This window comes from Rhamphochromis longiceps, linkage group LG9, assembly GCF_057381845.1.
Source record: "Rhamphochromis longiceps isolate RC_006_pf linkage group LG9, R_longiceps_female_GT1.1, whole genome shotgun sequence".
NCBI lineage: Eukaryota > Metazoa > Chordata > Actinopteri > Cichliformes > Cichlidae > Rhamphochromis > Rhamphochromis longiceps.
In genome coordinates, this window is record NC_140565.1 from 33838692 (window position 1) to 33858005 (window position 19314).

General features: G+C 43.8%; 1 protein-coding gene across 5 annotated transcripts in view; it reads right to left on the reverse strand.

Moving 5' to 3' along the window:
- Positions 1-2283: 2283 nt before the first annotated feature.
- tnikb (TRAF2 and NCK interacting kinase b) overlaps positions 2284-19314 on the reverse strand; it is a 69161-nt gene continuing 52130 nt past the window's right edge. For all 5 annotated transcript variants that reach the window (XM_085419322.1, XM_085419319.1, XM_085419323.1 and 2 more), the window contains 11 exons: positions 16074-16255; positions 14821-14935; positions 13121-13229; positions 12481-12657; positions 12243-12386; positions 11958-12092; positions 11712-11812; positions 11380-11529; positions 9614-9773; positions 5949-6088; positions 2284-5864 (listed from right to left, as the gene is read on the reverse strand). In XM_085419322.1, the coding sequence (XP_085275448.1) occupies positions 5781-5864; positions 5949-6088; positions 9614-9773; positions 11380-11529; positions 11712-11812; positions 11958-12092; positions 12243-12386; positions 12481-12657; positions 13121-13229; positions 14821-14935; positions 16074-16255 (1497 nt within the window). In that variant the 3' untranslated portion in view covers positions 2284-5780. The remainder of the gene's footprint in view (positions 5865-5948; positions 6089-9613; positions 9774-11379; positions 11530-11711; positions 11813-11957; positions 12093-12242; positions 12387-12480; positions 12658-13120; positions 13230-14820; positions 14936-16073; positions 16256-19314) is intronic.

Sequence of the window (19314 nt, forward strand, 5' to 3'; positions counted from 1 at the left end):
AGACATTTATGAATGACAGGGAGATCGGTGCAGCAGTGAGGCTGCAAGGAGCAGAGGTAGTGAAGATAGATGAGTTTAAATACCTGAGGTCAACCAGCCAAAGCAATGGACAGTGAATAAGAGAGTGCAGGCAGAGTCGAGTGGGTGCAGATGTTTATTTGTGACAGAAGGATAGCAGCAAGACTGAAAGGGAAGGTTTTCAAGATGGTAGCGATGCCTGCTGTGATGTATGAATTGGACACGGTGGTACTGACAACAAAAACAGGAGGAAGAGCTGAAGATGTTAATTAAAACATCAGAGGAACAGCTCAGGTTGAGAAGCAAGGCTGTGATGGTTTGGACATGTGCAGAGGAAGGACTGGGGTTATAATGGACAAAGGATGATGAAGATGGAACTAGCGGAAAGGAGGAAGACCTCACCTCAGAGAAGGTTCATGGATGTAGTGGAGGAAGACATGCAGAACGTTGGTGAGGTGTTTTGTTGAACCTTAATAAACTGCTCCTAGATATTTACATGACCTAGTGGCAAGAATAAATCGCCATTAGGCGATCATATACATGACATTCGTATTCATGTATAACATAGAATCAGTGAATTTTCTCTAACGCCTCCTAGTGGCAAAACTCCTTCCATCTTCTTAGGACACTCCTCACTCCTTCAGTACATTTAATACTAATTTAAAGTACTGATAAATATGTAAAGATCCTTTTACTCTGTAGATGCTATGAAGTTTAAGGTCTCCATCCATTAGTTTGGCTTTAACCATATGTTGCTTCAACATAACACATTAAGCATTAATGTTAGCCGAGAAACGTGTACTAATGCCCCTGATCCCATCAGGGGTACTGGCTGTGTGATGTCCTCTTTAATTCTTTGTGTGCGGTACGTTTCTGAAACTTGTTATTTTGGTTTTTCGTAGTCACTTGGATGAGTGGCAGAACGTTTCTCCCGCTGAAAACGTTACATCCTGATGAACAGAATCAACGTTTTGGGATTTCCTTACCTGGATCGAGCATGCATTAAGACGTTACATGGTAGAGTGTGAACATAATGTGCAGATGCACTGAGCTTTGGTCACTCTTGGTGGTTCTCTGTAGTTTCCCTGAAGCCCATGCAGTGACCAGCTCAGTGTTTGATGGATAAAGGAACATGCATGTGTCTACAGTTAAAAAGGATTTGGCTACTTCCTGATTTATTTATTTGAATCTATTTTGCACATTTGTCACACTTAAACATTTCTGATAAAACAAATTTTAATGTTAGTCAGAGAGGTGCAGTCCTCCTGATCTGCTGCCCAGTTGCCTCTTAAACTAGTTGTGCCTCCCTCACCAGTAAAAACTGCAAACAAGTGTTTGTGATAATGGACAACAAGTGTTTCACATCACTGTGGAGGAACTTTGGCCCACTCTTCTTTGAAGAAATGTTTTAATTCAGCCACACTGGAGGATATTCCAGGATGAATGGGATGTTTAAGGTCATCCCAAAGGACCTCAGTCAGCTTTAAGTCTGGCAGCTTTTTTCCCAACTAGGTGTTCCGATGTTTTCAGATGACACGCTCTGGTTCTTTAAACGTTCCTTTTAGCTCTACTTCCATTTCTTCAAGATGCTTTACTTTTTTGTCAGTGGAAATAAAAACGTGTTCTTTATAACTTGCCTTGTTAAATAAAGCTTACACTGAATAACAACACCATCTGGTACAAATTGGTATTACCCTAAAGTACAGCCTTGCCACATTCAGTTATCTTTTTAACAACATACATGGATGTTTTGTACATAAAGTCAATTTTTCCAGAACGCTTTGAATATATAGGAAGGCAACAATAACTTAATTAACGAGTTGTTACAACCAGGGTGTGCAGAGGAGCACAAAGCTTGCAGCAGATGTGCAACAGCAGCAGAAGACCACGCCCGTTGAGCCTCCTGAGGTTACAGACCACACAGGCTCACTAAAAGTTAGCCACAGAAGAGTGCAAAAATGTTGCCTGGTCTGCAACATTCAGATGGAAGAAAGGTAATTTAACTGACTTTGAATGTGGCATGGTTGTGGCGTCAGAATTTGTGAATGTGAAGCCAACAAACCTGCAGCAACTGTGCGATGCTTTCATCTCAATATGGAACAAAATCTCTGAGGAGTGTTTCCGGGACTGTTTGTGAATCTGTGCTGCAGCCTGTAGAAACTCTGGGACTAAAACAAATGAGTGTTTTTCCTATTAGGTCTTTATCTCACTCAGAACACAGAAGCTGCCGTGTGACTCGGGTATGAATAAAGAGAGCGGGTCAGGTGTGGTTGCTGTACAAGGAGAGGACATTTATTGTAGAATTCCCAACACCACAGATGCGTGTTACCAGGTCGAGGTTGTCTTTTGATTGATTCCAGTGATTCAGACGGGGTGAAAACTCACATGCATGTCACACACCTGTGCACACACCTGCTCACCTCCACGCACGCACGCGCACACACACTCATGCACACTCACGCACACTCAGAGGCTAACAATCGTACATATGTTCACAGTCTTGATACGTACAAAAATTGAAATACAAATACAAATAATACCACAATAAAAACATTGTACTGTTTGATTTTTTTTTAGAAATTCTTATAGCTATGTTCTCTATTCTGTAGAAAGACAACTATGCTTTAATAAGTGAACATTATTTTTTTGTCTTTCTCTAAAATGATCAGTAGGATATCATCATCATAACGAAAATTCTTACAGTATATATCTCTTTTTTTTAATCTATGGTTTCTCAAGCTGACCCTGCCTCCTGACCTTTATTCACAGGGTGCTGCTAACATCCTGCACATGTAAAAGGCTTCAGCTGGCCTTAACGCGCCATCACTCGCCCCCTCCACCATCTCTTTTAAAAACAGCAAAAGAAGATCAAGTAAAGGATGGAGCAGCTTCCTTCTATAAACACAAACGCGTACAGTCAGCAAAGGCTCAGCTCCAGCCTTTAAGAAGACGCTCCTGCTCGCTCTTTACCAGCTGCACTCTGGAAATGATCGTGAACATAAAAACTTTAATGGTAAACGTGTGATCCTCCAGTGTGCAGTTCAGCAGATAAAAGCCCAGCTGTTGTTTTCAGCTCAGAGATGTAGGGTACACAGTCAGACGTCCCCCGCCCCACCGCGTATTGCCTCAAATTTACAACTCATAACAAGTAACGTAAAAAACATGAATGCCATCATGCAAAAACGAAATAAAGGCAAATGAATTATGGAGAGAAAAATCCAAACTAAACTTTTGAGCTTAGTCCCCCTAAAGCGTCGACAGATTCACAAAGGGATGAGCCAGAAAAGAAAGGATAAAAAGCTAGACTGTCATTATTTTCTTTGTCTGTCCTTAACATCAAAGTGAGTATTTACACGAGTGCACACAGCAGCGTGGACAGACGAGAGTAAAAACCTCCAGAAGGTGGCGCCTACTCTACAGCTGAGTTCTTCCTGTGAGAAAATGACGGGAATACTTTTGTTGTTGTGTTGCTGTTGCAGCAATGGTACAATATCTACAACCTCCCTCCCCCTGCTGGGAACAAACCGGGACAAAGCAGCCGGCTGTGCAGCAGCTCCGCGACACTCGCTGCTCGTCTGAACTGTTGTAGCCTCCGACGGGGAAGAACAGCAGTAGCATCAGTGTTCACACTGTGAGAAACGCCGTCTGCACGGCCTCGTGGTTTCCTGCTGGAACAAAGAGCTACATCGGTCTGAGACAAAACATTTAACCGCCATCGTTATCGGCGTGACAACAAGCAGCTTATCCACACTAAGCCTGGGTGTTTTAGAATTTCAACACACACATTTGTTGGTTTTTGGAAGCACCGATTCAGCTTCTTCCAGTTCACATATAAGACACAGCTTTGGCTCTGCAGGTTTGGATATCTGCAGATAGATTCCAGTGTTAAATTCATAACGTGTATTAGCCACTGTGAGGAAGAGCCTTCATGTTTGAGTCTTTCCTCCATAAAGATGACATCTGACGTCCTCCCCCGTATCCTTAACGGGTTCTGACACCTCAATAATACCAATAAACATGTGGTTTGATCACCATTGAAAAGGTTCTTTGCTTTTCAACCCAGAAGCTGCCTATACTGCCGATACAGCTCTAGTAAGCTGCAGAGGCCACAGTGATGCACACCCAGTGGTTTTGCTCTCGACGCAGGCCTGAAATATGACAGAAGCTGCTCACATAACAGAAAACATGCATCCGAGGGGGACAGCGTCAGGGCTCGACTCAGACTTTGCTCTCTTCGGTTCGTAGAACGTGTACTGAACGGGTATGGATTACTAAAAAAGTAAAAATTATTACTGATAAGCTCAGCGTGAGCGTCTATTTTGCACTCGGCCATCATTTCTCATGTCAGCACAGTCTCATAACAAAACATGAAAGTCGTGACAAGGCAAACTGTTTTTGTCATGTTCATGGACACAAACTGTCAGGTTATTTTTATGAGCCCAGACTGATTAAAGTAAGGGTTAAAAACGGGGTTAGACTTGTCACCACAAAACTGTAGCTAGATTTGTCACTGATTAATAGAAAGCTTTGAGACTGTGTTAGTCATTTAACCTCCTCAGACCTGAACTCTTCCACGGCAGCATGTTTAATTTCTCTTTGATATTTGGGCTGATTGGGGCCTGATGATTATTTAAACACAGAATTACCAGATTTTTTTTTTTACCTGATTTTTGTTTCTAAGAAACATCAGAGCCACATATGAGGATATTTGTTTAAAATTTCGATACAACAGTGGCAGTAAAACGTCCTCGTAAGTGGATATCAGGCCCTTGTAGAGCAAAATTGAGTATTTTGGTCTAAATAAGCCACATCTGTGGACGCCAGGTCCTGGGAGGTTAAGGTCACACTAACTCTCTTTCCACTGCGTCATTCACATCTCTTCCTCTGCTTTTGAGAAACTAACAAAACAATTTCTCTCTGAGGATTTTTTAACTTCTTCTAAAGCCTGAAATTCTTTATTTGAAAGATTCTGCAAAGCGAGTCGCTTTTGGCTATAAATAAGTCTTTGCCATGATCTCTATTCTTTTAACACTACCTTAAATAAAGCCATCTGTGCGCACCCCTCTCACTTCTTACTGAGTCAAATGTGCATCAAGACAAAGGAAGGCGATTATTTCGAGGGACTAGTTTGTCTCAGCAGAAACTTAAAGGCAGCCAGAAACCACGTTGTGTGCAGGTGACAAAACATCCTCACGATCGTCAATGTTCATTTGGTGGCGCTCAAATCCACAAAACTGTCAGATCCAGCAGGCTTAGTGTGGACACTCATGCTTCTAACCTAATTTAATCACAGTATAAGAAGCAGTACCAGCTTTCACTGTGACACGCCAAACCACCTGCCGCTGTGCCCGCAGTGTGAACACTGCTGTGATGTAAAGTCACTGATGTGCTACACTCTGCAGCTCCTCACTCAATCGAACGGGGAGGTCGAAGGCTACTCGGCATGTCCACAGCAGCCGTTGGCCTGCAGGGGAGGAGGAGGCGTCGTCCGCCGACAGCACGAGGAGTCGCCTTTGCTCAGCAGGCAGTGGCACCGTCCGCGGGGGCCCTGTAGTGCCCCCTGCAGCTGGAGGGGGGGTGTGTGTGGGGTGGGCACACTCCTGCAGTTTTCTCCTGATGCTCAATTGTCCGTTTATCCACAAACACACGCACGCGCACACATTTACACACACATACACCGTCCTCCTGTCATCCCTCCATCCCTCAGTGGCCAATGTTCGGGGTGAAGAAAACAAGGGTTGCGGGTCCAAGAGGTGGAAGGGTTACCAGTTCATCATGGAGCTTCTGTTGAGGGTCATGAAGAAGACTTGACTGCTGCCTCCAGAACGCACCGAGGCGAAGAAGACCTGCAGGGAGAGGGCAGCACGTCATACAGGTGTGTTTCAGGTGTGGCGCCTTCGCTCGTGTGCGCTGTGTGTGCACAGACTCACCTTGTCGTTCCTCTCCGTCAGGAACTTCAGTCGCTGAGCTCGCTTGTGCATGAAAACTCCGTCGAGGTGTCCCGTCTCCACGGACCGGATCTCAATGGCCTTCTCTCCCCAGCCCATGATCTGATTGGAGTGGATGTAGGCTGCAGGGGAGGAAAGGGTGCACACGCACACACACACAAACACACACAAACACACACACACACACACACACACACAGAAGGGGGTTGGACAGGAGAAGACTCAGCACCAGTCTCACACCCAGGCCAGTCACACCTCGAGGCCTCCTCCGCCTCACTTCCGGGAGATTATTGCAGCAGTTTCTGACGGATGTGAACGACCAGCGTTGGGAGAGACGCGTCGCAGGCCTGCTGTCTGGCAAACCTCGTCGCTTTGATGTAAAGCAGTTATCTGAGCTGCCACATTGCACCGGGCTGTCCAGCAGCAGTGTCATTACAGCGTTTAAGGGCAAAGTCAGCCTGTGAAACACTGTGAAACGTGAGTCCGCAGGGTGGAGGCCAGTAAATGATGACAGCTCGCCCAGCTGTGCACAGCCGTGGCCTTTTAAAATGAACACTCCCCTAAAATAATGGTGAAGTCTCAAGAAGGTTTAGCGGGAAATGTTTGTTTGTGATGTGCACTACAGTGGGAAAGTTCAGGATCTCCTTATTTCTGCTGTGTGAGGTTTCTCTGCTTTATTCTGTTAATGCTGCCTCTCTCAGACCAGCGCGCTCTCAGAGGAAATGAACCTTAATCTCAAGAGTTTCACTTGCTGGTTGAATGAGGGTTAAAAAAGATAAAGAGATAAATATTTAAGCCCCAGAAGTTTCAGCTTCTTTTTTAAATCATAAGAAGAAGTTTGATTTTATACATTTTATTGTGTTGCTTAATTTCTGATAAAAGTGAGAAATTGTAAATGGCCTGTATTTGTATTTGTATAGCACTTTACTCAGTCCCTAAGGACCCCAAAGTGCTTTACACATCCACACAGTCACACACTGGTGATGGCAGCTACATTGTAGCCACAGCCACCCTGGGGCGCACTGACAGAGGCGAGGCTGCCGGACACTGGCGCCACCGGGCCCTCCGACCACCACCAGTAGGCAACGGGTGAAGTGTCTTGCCCAAGGACACAACGACCGAGACTGTCGGAGCCGGAGCTCGAACCAGCAACCTTCCGATTACAAGCTGAACTGCCAACTCTTGAGCCACGATCGCCCCAGAAGATCATAATTATAAATCTATATATACCTTTTTACCAGTTTATTTGTTTTACATTTATTTCCCCCTCATAGTGGATGTGTGTAACACTGTATGAGGAAAAACTTAAATTATCACTCAGATGTATCCTCTTCCTGTTCACGCCCCAAATGACCTGTATAAATATACAGGATGGAGCTGATTGGGTGTAAATTTTTTCTCTCTACTCCAGGGGTCCCCAGTCCCAGGCCTCGAGGGCCGGTGTCCCTGCAGGTTTTAGATGTGTCCTTGATCCATCACAGCTGATTTGAATGGATAAATGACCTCCTCAACATGTCCTGAAGTTCTGCAGAGGCTGGTAATGAGCTAATCATGTGATACAGGTGTGTTGACCCAGGGTGAGATCTAAAACCTGCAGGACACCGGCCCTCGAGGCCTGGGATTGGGGACCCCTGCTCTACTCTATTACATATGTTACTTGCATGCTGTGTGCAGTATAGTTCTTGATCAGGCTGATGAAGGTTAATTAATAAATGTTGCTGGAGCTTTGACCTCTTTAGATCTTTGTTCTCTTTCATGCACTTTCACAGTGCAGTGAAGTTGTGCCAGAAGCTTCCATTTCATTTATATTAATGCGTCACCAGAATACTGGAGGGAAAGTCTCTAAACTACAAGCTCAGGAAAAGTGGCACTAATAGATTTTTTGATATCTTTTCTTTTATCAGAAGTTATTAAAACCGTGTTCAGGCCGGTCCACCTGGTCACCCAGGGTCAGTGCAGCTTCTTGGTGCTTCTTTTTATTCTCATGTGGGAGAAAAGACAAAAAGGGTCCCACATACGGAGGATTGGGATCGGTTGGGTGTTTATAAGCGCAGCGGAGAGTTAAATAAGTCAGGCGTTTAAGTTTTTATGGGGTGGGGGAGGGGTCGAAGCCGGGCTTGGCTGTGAGACAATCTGGTCTGACAGTTAAATACACAAAAACATGTTAACAGGAGACGATGCCCACACAGAAAATGTGACACGTCAGCAACAGTGCTCCAGGACAGAGACACAGTCACACACGTGTTTTTGTCATTCAGGGTTAAGCACAGAGAAATCTGTAAGAGTGAGGATGGGCGGAGACACACACCAGCTTTGACTGACTTGGATCGTAAGATTCAAGATCCACCCCTCATGCTCGGCTGCGCTCTGATGCACTCACGCTACTTCTAAATAATAGATGAATTTAGATGTGCTGCCCCTGCATTGATCTGGTGCAGAGCTTTCATCTCGTTGCTTTGCTGCTGGATCTCACAAACGTTTTGTCTGGACCGGGTTACTGCAGAGCTCGAGCAATCAAGGATGAAAGGAAGAGCGGATGAGAAAGTGCCTTTTGAAATGTTTCACGGTCAACAACGAGACACAACAAGAGGACAGAAGTTAACACAGCAGACACACGACACAAACTCAATTCACAAAGAAGAACGAGCAGACAGTAAACGACTTGTGAGAGCTGGGAGTGAGGAAGGCAAAGATCCGCCGCTATCAGCTCATGCAGCCGCTGGATGTTCAACACTTAACGTTAAAGGGATACGTCGAGGTTTTGGGATGTCATACATTTGGTCAACTTACCCCTCGTGTGATGAGAGCACTGACACTAAACTCTCCATGATCCTGGCGTGTGCGTGTTGCTAAAGCTTGCCTGGTTTTAAGGATTTGCAGACACATCGAGTTTGTTGCAATTCCCCCAGGTCAATGCTGGATGTGTGAGAATGTGACCACTGAATCATTTTGTCTACATTTAACTAAACATTTTACTTTTAGTCCTGATCAGTTGCTCGGGTTGCAAAGAGAAGTCAAAATGCAATGAAGTCGTTGAGAAAATGGCCCTCACTCTCCCCTAATCTCAGTCCTGGTTTCATGTCTTGCTGAATTAAACCTGGTGTTCATTTAGTGAAGTTTGGACCTTACATAAGAAAATAAACCAGGTGTGCTTCAGGGTGGCCACACTATGTGTTGACTAAAGTGTATGCAGAGTATATTTGTAATATAAAGAGTTTAATTATGATTACTTTTTGTAAAAGTTCAAATCAATAAAGTCACTCCCTCTGAGCCAGCACGGTTACTTTTTCTAAATCTTGTGCTGATTTTAAAATAAACTGACTTAAATTTTCTCACACGGTAAAGACGTAGAAAGAGGTAACGGAGGCGATGGAGACAGTTTGTTCTCATCAGCTCACTGCTCTGAGTTGACCAAGTGCCCAAACCTGCTGTATCCCTTTAAGCAGGTAATGAAACAGGTGAGTGAGACGACAGTCTGGGCTTCTTGTTTACAGGTGAAAGCAAAAGGCAAGAAAAGGCAAGCGTGTTGCTCTGAGCGGAGAAGGGGTGTGGTAGATAGTGAGGGTGAAAGATGATCTGCTGAGACCGCTTATCAGAGGTCAGAGGTCAGTGGGGTCAGGGAAAAGCGAGCTGATTGGTTGACGTACCGACGGAGGTGGGCATCTCGCCCCACTGCAGCACCACGTCTTTGGTGATGCGTCCGTAGGTGTTGACGTAGACGCCCTCGTCCTCGTAGCACAGCAGCATCTCCATGCCGTCCGTCTTGGGCAGAACCACGATGGCGTGCGGGGTCACCTGACCCTGAATCTGCCAGGACGACAGACGGGAGGGGGGGTGTTGAATGGGGTGGGGGCAGGGGTGTTAGGAGCTGGACCCCTCTAACATCCCCCCTTCCCCACCCTGAGAGAGAAGAAACTGCTGCAACAATAAAGCCTCCCGCTCCTCAGCCACGCAATTGCCATGGAAACAGACACGAGCACAGCGTGATTCATGACTGCCAAAAGCAATGAGAGGCGGTTGCTGTGGTTACCGTCTCCTTGGCCCGTCCATCTCTGACTGTAACCAAAGCGGGGTTAAAGGAGGACAGCGATTCACCCTCTGCCTCTGGATTCAAACACCAGTTCATTCACTAACTCGCTCATTCATCTGCTAATTCACTCACTCGCTGAAACATTTCCATCTGTGACTTACAGCCTCTCCTCCTCACACATTCCTTTGTTCTCTTCATCACTTCTGTTCTGGGGCTGTCACACATTCACCATTTCATTTGTTCTGCTATTAGCTCATTCATCCTCTCACATTTCCTCACACGTTCACTCCTTAAATCACACTCATATTAAACATGCAGTCAAACACAGTTACATATAAAGTACACATATGCAGTCATGTTTACAGCACATTGATTCATTCGGTGTGATCTACTGTAACCACAGCTGCTATCTGTCTGACCTCGGCCTAACTGGAACATCTGAATGAATTATGGGGGCGTGTCCCCACAGAGCCTCGCACCAGCTTCAACAACAACAGCCAAACTTAACCTTAATGTTACCTAAAATAAACTTTTAATACTTTTTGGGGTAAAGTCAGAAAACTTTTAAAACATTTGTTATGGAATTACCAGTTTAATTCCCTGTAACCACTGAAATTGAAGTTATGGCTCTCTCCTAATTCTTTTACATTGGGCTTTATTATATTATGGGGACATGTTCCCCGAAGGAAGGCAGGTCCCTGTACGTGCACAATAGAGGGTCACAGCTGTTTTCAGAGGACGTACTGTTGTGAAACCACGTACATCCATAGTAGGAGTATTGCTTTTGTGGTGGGAAAGATTTACACCAAGAGTGGGCAACTCCAGGGCCGATGTCCTGCAGGTTTTAGATGTGTCCTTGATCCATCACAGCTGATTTAAATGGCTGAGTTACCTCCTCACCAGAGGCTGGTAATGACCTAATCATGTGATTCAGGTGAGCTGACCCAGGGTGAGATCTAAACCCTGCAGGACACCGGCCCTCGAGGCCTGGAGTTGGACACCCCTGCCTTACAAAGTGATTCACATTGTGAAGAATTGTCCCTGAAGACAAGCAGCAGTGTATTAATACCAGCACACACACACACACACACACACACACACACACACACACACACACACACACACACACACACACACACTGCCTCAGCCTAAACCTAACCCAAGCCTAACTTTACCCTGAGCTAAAACCAAGTCTTTACTTTAGAAATTACTGATTTACTTTGTGGAGGCCTGTCCTAGTAACACACACACACACACGCACGCACGCACGCACGCACGCACGCACGCACGCACGCACGCACGCACACGCACGCACACACACACACACACACGCACGCACGCACGCACGCACGCACGCACGCACGCACGCACACACACACTTACATGTGAGGGGATGTAGATGTCGTAGGGATTTCCAGAATCCACATCAATTACATGGAAGCCAACACTAGAGCCGTAGATGACCTTTAACCTCTGCCCTTCCTCTACAGTCAGGTCCACCAGCTGGGGGCGATGCTGCAGGTCAGTGAAAGACTGGCAGACAGAGAAAAGAAGATTGACTGAGGTTCAGTCATGCACTAAAGCAGCTGGCTATAACTTTGTGAATCAGGCGTGTGATATTTCCTCTCTAGTTGCAGAAGACAAATAAAATAAAGAAATACAAAGAAATCAGTATCATGTACTTTTCCAAATATCACAAGTCTTAGCTTGATTACCTTGAAAGCCATAAACTTGTGGTAAGGTTTAGGTGCCCAGGCATAGATCTCAACTGAGTTCTTCAGAGCAATCACCAAGAATTTAATCCTCTCGTACTTCACTGCAGAAATAAAGACACATTTTAATGTGAAATCTCAGGATTTCAGCTAAAAAAGATTTTAATTCAACATAAGATATGATAGATATTAATTTCTAGTTTGTTAGTGAACAGGTCCGCACGTCTCCCATAAACGATCTGAACGTACCGACTTTGTAATGCACGCAGCCCTCCAGGTCCCCGACTGTAATCCAACCCTGTTTCTTCTCCACTTCAGGGTCATTGTGTAATATCCTGTTCCTCAGCCAGGACAGGTAGTAAACCCGCAGCTTGTTCTTCTTCCCTATTTTGGAGGAAAATTCAGAATTCAAATGAAATGATAATTCATTTCCTGTATGGAACAAACATAAATTAAATGGTGTCTGCGTCTTTGTGAGTTTAACCCATCAACTGTGGATCTGTGATGTGGCATTTGGTGAAATCAGCTGCCAACCTGAGATGGTGACCAGGACGTTGAGTCCCTCCAGGACGTCCATCTGTTGGAAGCGCCTTCGATTGATCAGGTTGTAAACTTTGCCTTGACCGCTTCGATCCAGCAGCATCAGGCCGTTCTCCGTTCCCACCAGCAGGTTCACTCCTGCCCAAAACACACACACGCTTCCTTTTTAGCGCCTCTGTATCTGCACAGGATTCAAATTATCACGAGGCTGTTGCTGACGTGACAGTTTTACCCCAGAGAGCCGCACAGAGGATCTCCGAGTTGAAGCGTTTCTTGTATTTACGGATCTCGGGCGTGTCGCTGTGCGGCCTGATGTTAGTGGGGTTGACGTTGACCACGGAGATCTTGCGGGCCTCATTGAGCCTCGCCTGCTCCTGCTCCTGCTTCAGCAACTCATCAGCAAACAGCGCTGCAGCACAAAGTACAACAAAATGCAACATCATCTCATCTGCAGCTGCCCCATCCCTGAGACAATAATACAATATTTTACACTATTTTTTCATTTTACGCTACTAATATATTGGATTCTATTATTTTCATAATTATAAATTAGACTACATATCTATCTATCTATCTATATATCTATATATATATATATATATATATATAAAAACGCTGGCAATCAATAACAACAGATACAAACATGATTAAGTCAGGCTGTCAGGATGTGGGTTGCAAAGCAGCTTGCAGATGCATGGCTACTATAGGGGGGGCTAAAGAAACTTTAACCTGAGATTTTCGGGTTAGAAGCATCAGCAGCACTAACACTATATTTGACCTTTCAGAGGGTAAAAACAGTTTGCTGCCAGGCTGCGTTTACTGCACGCCACCTGCTCATGTGACTGATGCTTTAAATTAGAAGAGAAGCCTACCTGAGGCTGAGGTTTTATCATCTTCGTCGGTCGGGGAGGTCCCGTACACCCTCGGATCAACAAATGGCGTGAAGGAGGACTTGGAGCCTCCGCTGCCTCCCATGCCAAACTGCAAGCCACAGAAACACAGACTTTACAGTCCAACACGTGTTTGTCAAACACTTACCATGAACAGAAAAAAATCTGTATAAAAAAACTGGGATCAAAATATAGGAAACACAAAGATTTTCTATGAAGTGTCACAAAATATAAACCGGTCCTCATCAGTGTTTCCTGTATTTTGTCAGAGACCTGTATCAGGTGCTCAGAAAAAGGAAAGGGGTTACTTCCTGGATCAGAGGCTGGAAAACTGAGCGAGGGAGGAACAAACGAAGAAGGATCAAACGAGTAGAGCAAGGCAGGTTGAGTCAAACAGGACAGGGCAGGAAATTAAAGGTGCCACTTTTATCTGTTAACATATAAAACTTTTCGGGGGCATCTCACCGTGTTAGATTTGACATTGAGTTTTCTCTTCTTTGAAATCAATTCAGTTTCCTTCCTGTAGCTCCAATTCACAACAACGGCCACCTTAAGGACCCTTTCCTACAGCGTGACTGGCAAAGGATCGAAGCAAAGGATCACTGAGATCCGCTCATCGGAAGTATAAGGAGACAAAACTGAGCGGCCTAAATATATGAGCAGTGTTGAAATCGTTCCAGATGTGCACAAGAAGATGATCTTGTACAAGCGCTCGGTTTTGTGGCCAATCCTCTGAAACTACATATGCACCTTTTATTCATTTAGTCCACAAGCTTCAATAATGTCAGCCTTAAATGTGGCTGCTGGTAATTTCCCACCCTGATAAAGCAGCAGTGTGGGCAGGTGTCGGGGCGAGCAGGGTTGAGGTTTGTCAGGATACGGGGAGGTTTAGGGTGGAGAGGATTTCAGGGCCGATATCTGGGTGCTGCTCCACCTACTTGGACCCCAGAGGCATTCCCTGGAGAGACCAGGGGGGAGGTGCTTTGCTGCACCAAATCGGGGAGATTGGCGCTGCCATAGAACAGTTTGCCGGGGAAACCGTTGCTGGCGGTTGAGCTCCGCCTCCGTTCCCTGTGTTTCTGGAAAAAGAGAGAGAGGGGCGGGCTACTGTGCAGCGAGGCTGTTTGACAGGTCAGGTGATGGAGGGAGGCGGGACCCATGCAGGTGTGCTTGTTTCTGTGTTATTTTTAAACTGGGGAGGGTGGGCACATGTGCTATCAGGTCTGTGTTTCTACCACGCTTGGCCTTTAACACACACTTACACTGTGGTGAGTCTCTTAGATTGTTTTCTCCAAAACCTTCAGCGGAGTTCAAAGATTATTTGAATAATAAACAGAAATGGATGTGCAATAGTTCTGTTACCTCTAAACTATGCTTTCAGCTCCAGCTCACTGGCCTAGTGCAGAGGCACAGGTTCAGCTTCGCTTTGGGCCATTTTCTGTGCGTTTTCCCCTTACACTGTCCTTTCACAATAAAAGCCCCAAAGCATATTCTAAACAAACTGTTTAAATCAGTTTGTTTTGTAAAGCTGATTTTGAATCATATCTGAGATTTGAGGGCAAGCTGTGTAAACAGACCACGATCACTGCCCTCTACTCAGTAAAAAAGCAACAAATCTGGTGCAGAGATGAAGAGTGTCGGTTTCTGTGCAGTCAAGGTCAAAGGTTAAAACGGAGACTCACCTCACGCATCACCAGGGTGCTGTCCCGGGAGCTGTTTGCATACGTGTCCTCGTTGGTGTCGTTGTGCTCTCCCGCTGTGCCGAAGGACTCGTTGGTGCTCTGACTCGCAGCGGGCCTGAAAAACAGATTTTTATCATCTTTTAATAACTTTTTTAAAATGTTTTTTTTTAAACAGACGCATCTGACTTTAAAATAAGAGCTTAACAATTTGAACAGATCCATCTCCTGGGTTATATATGTGATAATGGCGTGTGGAGAAACAAGTAAGAAGTACAAAAAACCCACTCAGTACTGCATAAATACTGCATATATATCATCTTGTGCAAGAGGGGCTTGAAGCCTCTTCTTAACGCCCTTAGCTGTTGTTTCACAGTGAAACATAGAAAAGGAAGGTTTGCCAGATGAATGATGAGTGTAGCACAGAGCTGCAGACTTTGGGAAAACAAGGGAAAAACACAAAAGTCGCCTCTTAACTGCAAAACAAGTATCGGCCAAATGTTTGTGAAAGCAAACCGTCCTCCGAGCTGCACTAATAGCGCTGTGCATCATTAGCCGATGTGCATCCTCCTGCATAACCCTCATAATGACCAAAATTTACAAAATGGACTTAATGGTTTGCTCAATATGACCTGAAATGGGACTGAGCCCATAAGCACACCTGGAAAATGTTGTTTTTCTTTTTTTGCATTCAGAAGAGTCGCCTCCTGGTGGCTATTATTAGAAAGAATCCAGACTTAAGGCACTTCCTGTTGGGTTTCTGTCGTTTCCTGTTTTATTTTGTAAAATCTTACAAATCTTACTGCTGTTAGTGTTCCCTCCTCTGTGATTAAAAGCCTCGCCCTAACTGGCATCATCTTTGTTGTGTTTCACAGCTGCTTCCTATTAGCCAATCACAGCCTGCCTCTAACCATTTGCTCCATCGTTGTCCTTTTTAGCTGCAATTTTTCCTGCGTGTTTGAATTCTTGATGTACTTCTCCTTTTGTCTGCGCCTTATTTTATGGCACACTGACTGATTGCCGTTGACCTCACCCAAAGATTAAACCTTTGTGCTTCCTGCAGTTGGATCCTCAGCGCCTGAGCTGCATCCATCCTTTACAAAATCCATTTTATTAAAAAATGATTAAGAAACATTTCTTACAGGTGTTTCTTTCAGTCTCCGTGCTCAGACCTAAACGTTAGCTGGTACGGTCTGTGGTCGTGCTCTTCGTTGGTTTGGATGCAAAGCTATTCCTGAATTATCACCATCACTCACATGATGCGTGGGATATCACTGACGGCCACAGATCCATCGTTAGCCCCGCCCTCTCCCTCCTCATCCTCGCTGCTGTGGGACTCCTCACTGGACGACGAGTAGTCAGTCACTTTGACCGGCGGGCGGCTGGTTTCCTCGCCCTGCCGCAGCTCTCTAAGCTCTTTGGCCAGAGCCGTCAGATCCTGCAGGAAGACAAATTCAAAAGTGACTCAACACTTATTTATTTTCTTCATTTCTGTAAGTCAGTAGTGTGCAGGTCCAAAATGATCATGCAATAACTATTTTTGTCTTTAATAAGTTTATCTTCTTATATATCCGGCGTGTGGCTTCTTGGAGGTTTAAATATCATAACTGAAAGGAATTCGGTCCATCTATGAAAGTCTTTTGTAGCCTAACTATCACGTCTAAAAAGCTCTGCTAAGCTGTTCCAACACCACAAAAGCACAACTCTCAGGTGTGAAGACAGATTTGCATTTCATTAAATTTTAGATTAATATCACACTGAAAATAAAGTGTTTAATTAGCCGAGTAAGAGCGTTGATGATGGAAAAGTAATTTGGCAGCAAAAGCAATTTTAATTTTAAACGATATTTCAGAATTCACTTGCTCGACACCAGAGACCAGACGAACTATACAAGTTGTCTGAGAGAAAGATTCACAACAAATTCAAGGCAGGAAACATTTTTACAATAAGAAAATCACAGTAATATAAAAACACAGCGATCAAAGAGATGAAACAAAGCTGACCTGAGGCGACGTTTCCTTAAATCAATCATTTAAGGAAAATTCATTTTTACACAAAAATCTCACAGTCTGTGCTGCAAAGTTTGAGGTGGAACAAAGTGAAACATGCTATCACAAACATCTCTCATCATCCTGGATTATGCCCCCCCCACAATAAAAAAAGCTGCATGTCTGATATTCCTTATTTTTGCAATCCTGGAACGCTTCAGTGACTCTCGCAGCTCTCCTGCCTCTTTGCGGCGCTGCAGCGACTCAGAAGCAAAGAGCAGGAAGCAAATGTGTTTTTGGTTTTTGTGCCACCATGCAAGCCGTTAGCGAGTCCGTCGAGAGGAGGACGGTGAAGTGAGAGAAGGAGGATGCACCATGCCTCAAAGTGGGAGGTCAAAGTTCAGCAGACTTGAGCCTCTGTGATATTTTACAGCGAGCAGCCAGGTACATGCACCCTGACGCCTCATCCAGCTTCTGTGCACTGCCTCTGCTGCAAACACGTCACAGCAGCACCAGTTTAAACAAGTTAGAAATGTTTGGCGATGGTTTGAAAAGCAGCCGATATCCTGTCTTTACAGCTGAGATGCTCTTTGCAACATTTTCCTGTTGTGAAGTTTAATACGACAGTAAATGTTTCTCTCTGGATCACAAGAATAACCAAAAGCTTCTCCTGTAAGACCTCCTTAATGCATTAAACCTTCACACGAGAACTCTGTGCAGCACTGTGGTTTCACTGTGAGCCTCACAAACCACGTACGCAGCGTAAAGGAGGAAAATGTATTATTGGAAATTTAAAACACCCCATAAAACACAAAAAAATAATACACTCATAAATATACAGATAATATATTTATCATCTGTATATTAAATATATATTAAATAATGAATAATTTTATAAATTAGGATGATTATAAAATCCATAATAATTTACTACAAAATAATAAAGTTGCTACAAAAATTAAGTAATAAAGTAATCATATAAATACAGTAAACAAAAAATACAATTAATCTAAAAATCTGAAGTAATTTTACACATAAAAATAAGGACTATAAAATATAAACAGCATTCTAAAAAATACTATAAATATAAAATATTAATATAAATAAATGTTGAAATGAAGAAAATGTAAAAACAGACAAAACAAACTAAAATATCAGACATCATCAATACAAATATAATAAATATAGGATGTCTTTGGCTATTATTAGAAATGTAATAAGGTGAATATAAACATTTCATTTAAATTACTAGGAACTAAATTCAAAGGATTAAAAGACCAAAAGTATTTCACTCTGCACTCTGTCAGTAAGAAAGATTTGAGTTGTGATTATTTGAACTTTGAATCATCGTCCAATCCTGATCCTGCGAATGAATCAGAGACTCAGCAAAACAACTACATGTAAACATCTTCAGTTCACAGCAGGAAAACGTGCACGTGAGCAGTGGGTAGGAAGTGGGGCTTTGGTGGGGCACGGGGGGGAGGGGGGTCTTACCAACTCCTGGAGAGAAATGATAACAAGGAAGAAAAGGGGGGGGGGGGGGGGGGGGCACATGTGGAAATGACACAAGTTATAATTATTATTCATAATTATAACTTATTAAATCCAGACCGAGTCTCTTTGACAGGAAACAGAAGGGAATGTTTTCAGACACATTTTCCAAAAGTAAGAAGATTTTTATTGGAAAACAGTAACTTTGGTTTAAAATCAGGATTTTTTAAGACCTTATATTTTGAAACTGATTGAGAATAATTTCAGAAAGAGAAGTTTGGATGATTTTGATAAAGCTTTAAATCTTTTTTGAAATAGGAGAGACCTTTTCTTCTTTTAAACTTTCAGGAAGTGAAGGAAATTTGGAAAATAAGATATTTCTTGAGAACTTCCTTTGAAAACAAAGACCTTAAATACAAATATAACTTATTCGGTATGAAAACCTGATAATGAATTTAAAAAAGCAGCATGAATCGATGATACATACATGAGAACAAGTGGAAAGTTGGTGAAAATTAAAGTCTATTCTAAGAAACTTCAAAGCATTTGGAGACAGTTTTCCAAACTGTGTTTTTTATTCATTCAAAGTGAAAATTCACAGCAAGAAACTAAAAATCAAAGGCTTTGCTGGAGGGCTTCTCAGCGAGGAGCATTTACGGCTTTTCAACTTTTCCAGCTCTCATTATTATCTGGGCCGAAGCCTGTGTTAATGTGAGTGAAAAAAATATCACAAGCCGAGCATGATTTTATTCTGAAAGAATCGCACAGGGTAACATCGGGAGTTTAATTCAGAACGTATGTGAGGGTGCCAGTGCGGTGAGGTGATGAAGGAGGAGAAACATCACTAACCTCGTCTACAGCTTTCTTATAGCTCTGACGGACGATGGAGGAGGGATGGAGGACAGGAAGAGGTTAGTTCAGAGAGAAGAGTCAGTCAGGCTTTCACCGCATGTTTATTTAATGAGTATTCTTAATCTTACGGGGGTTTGTGGCACTGCCACACACAGGAGAGCTGCAG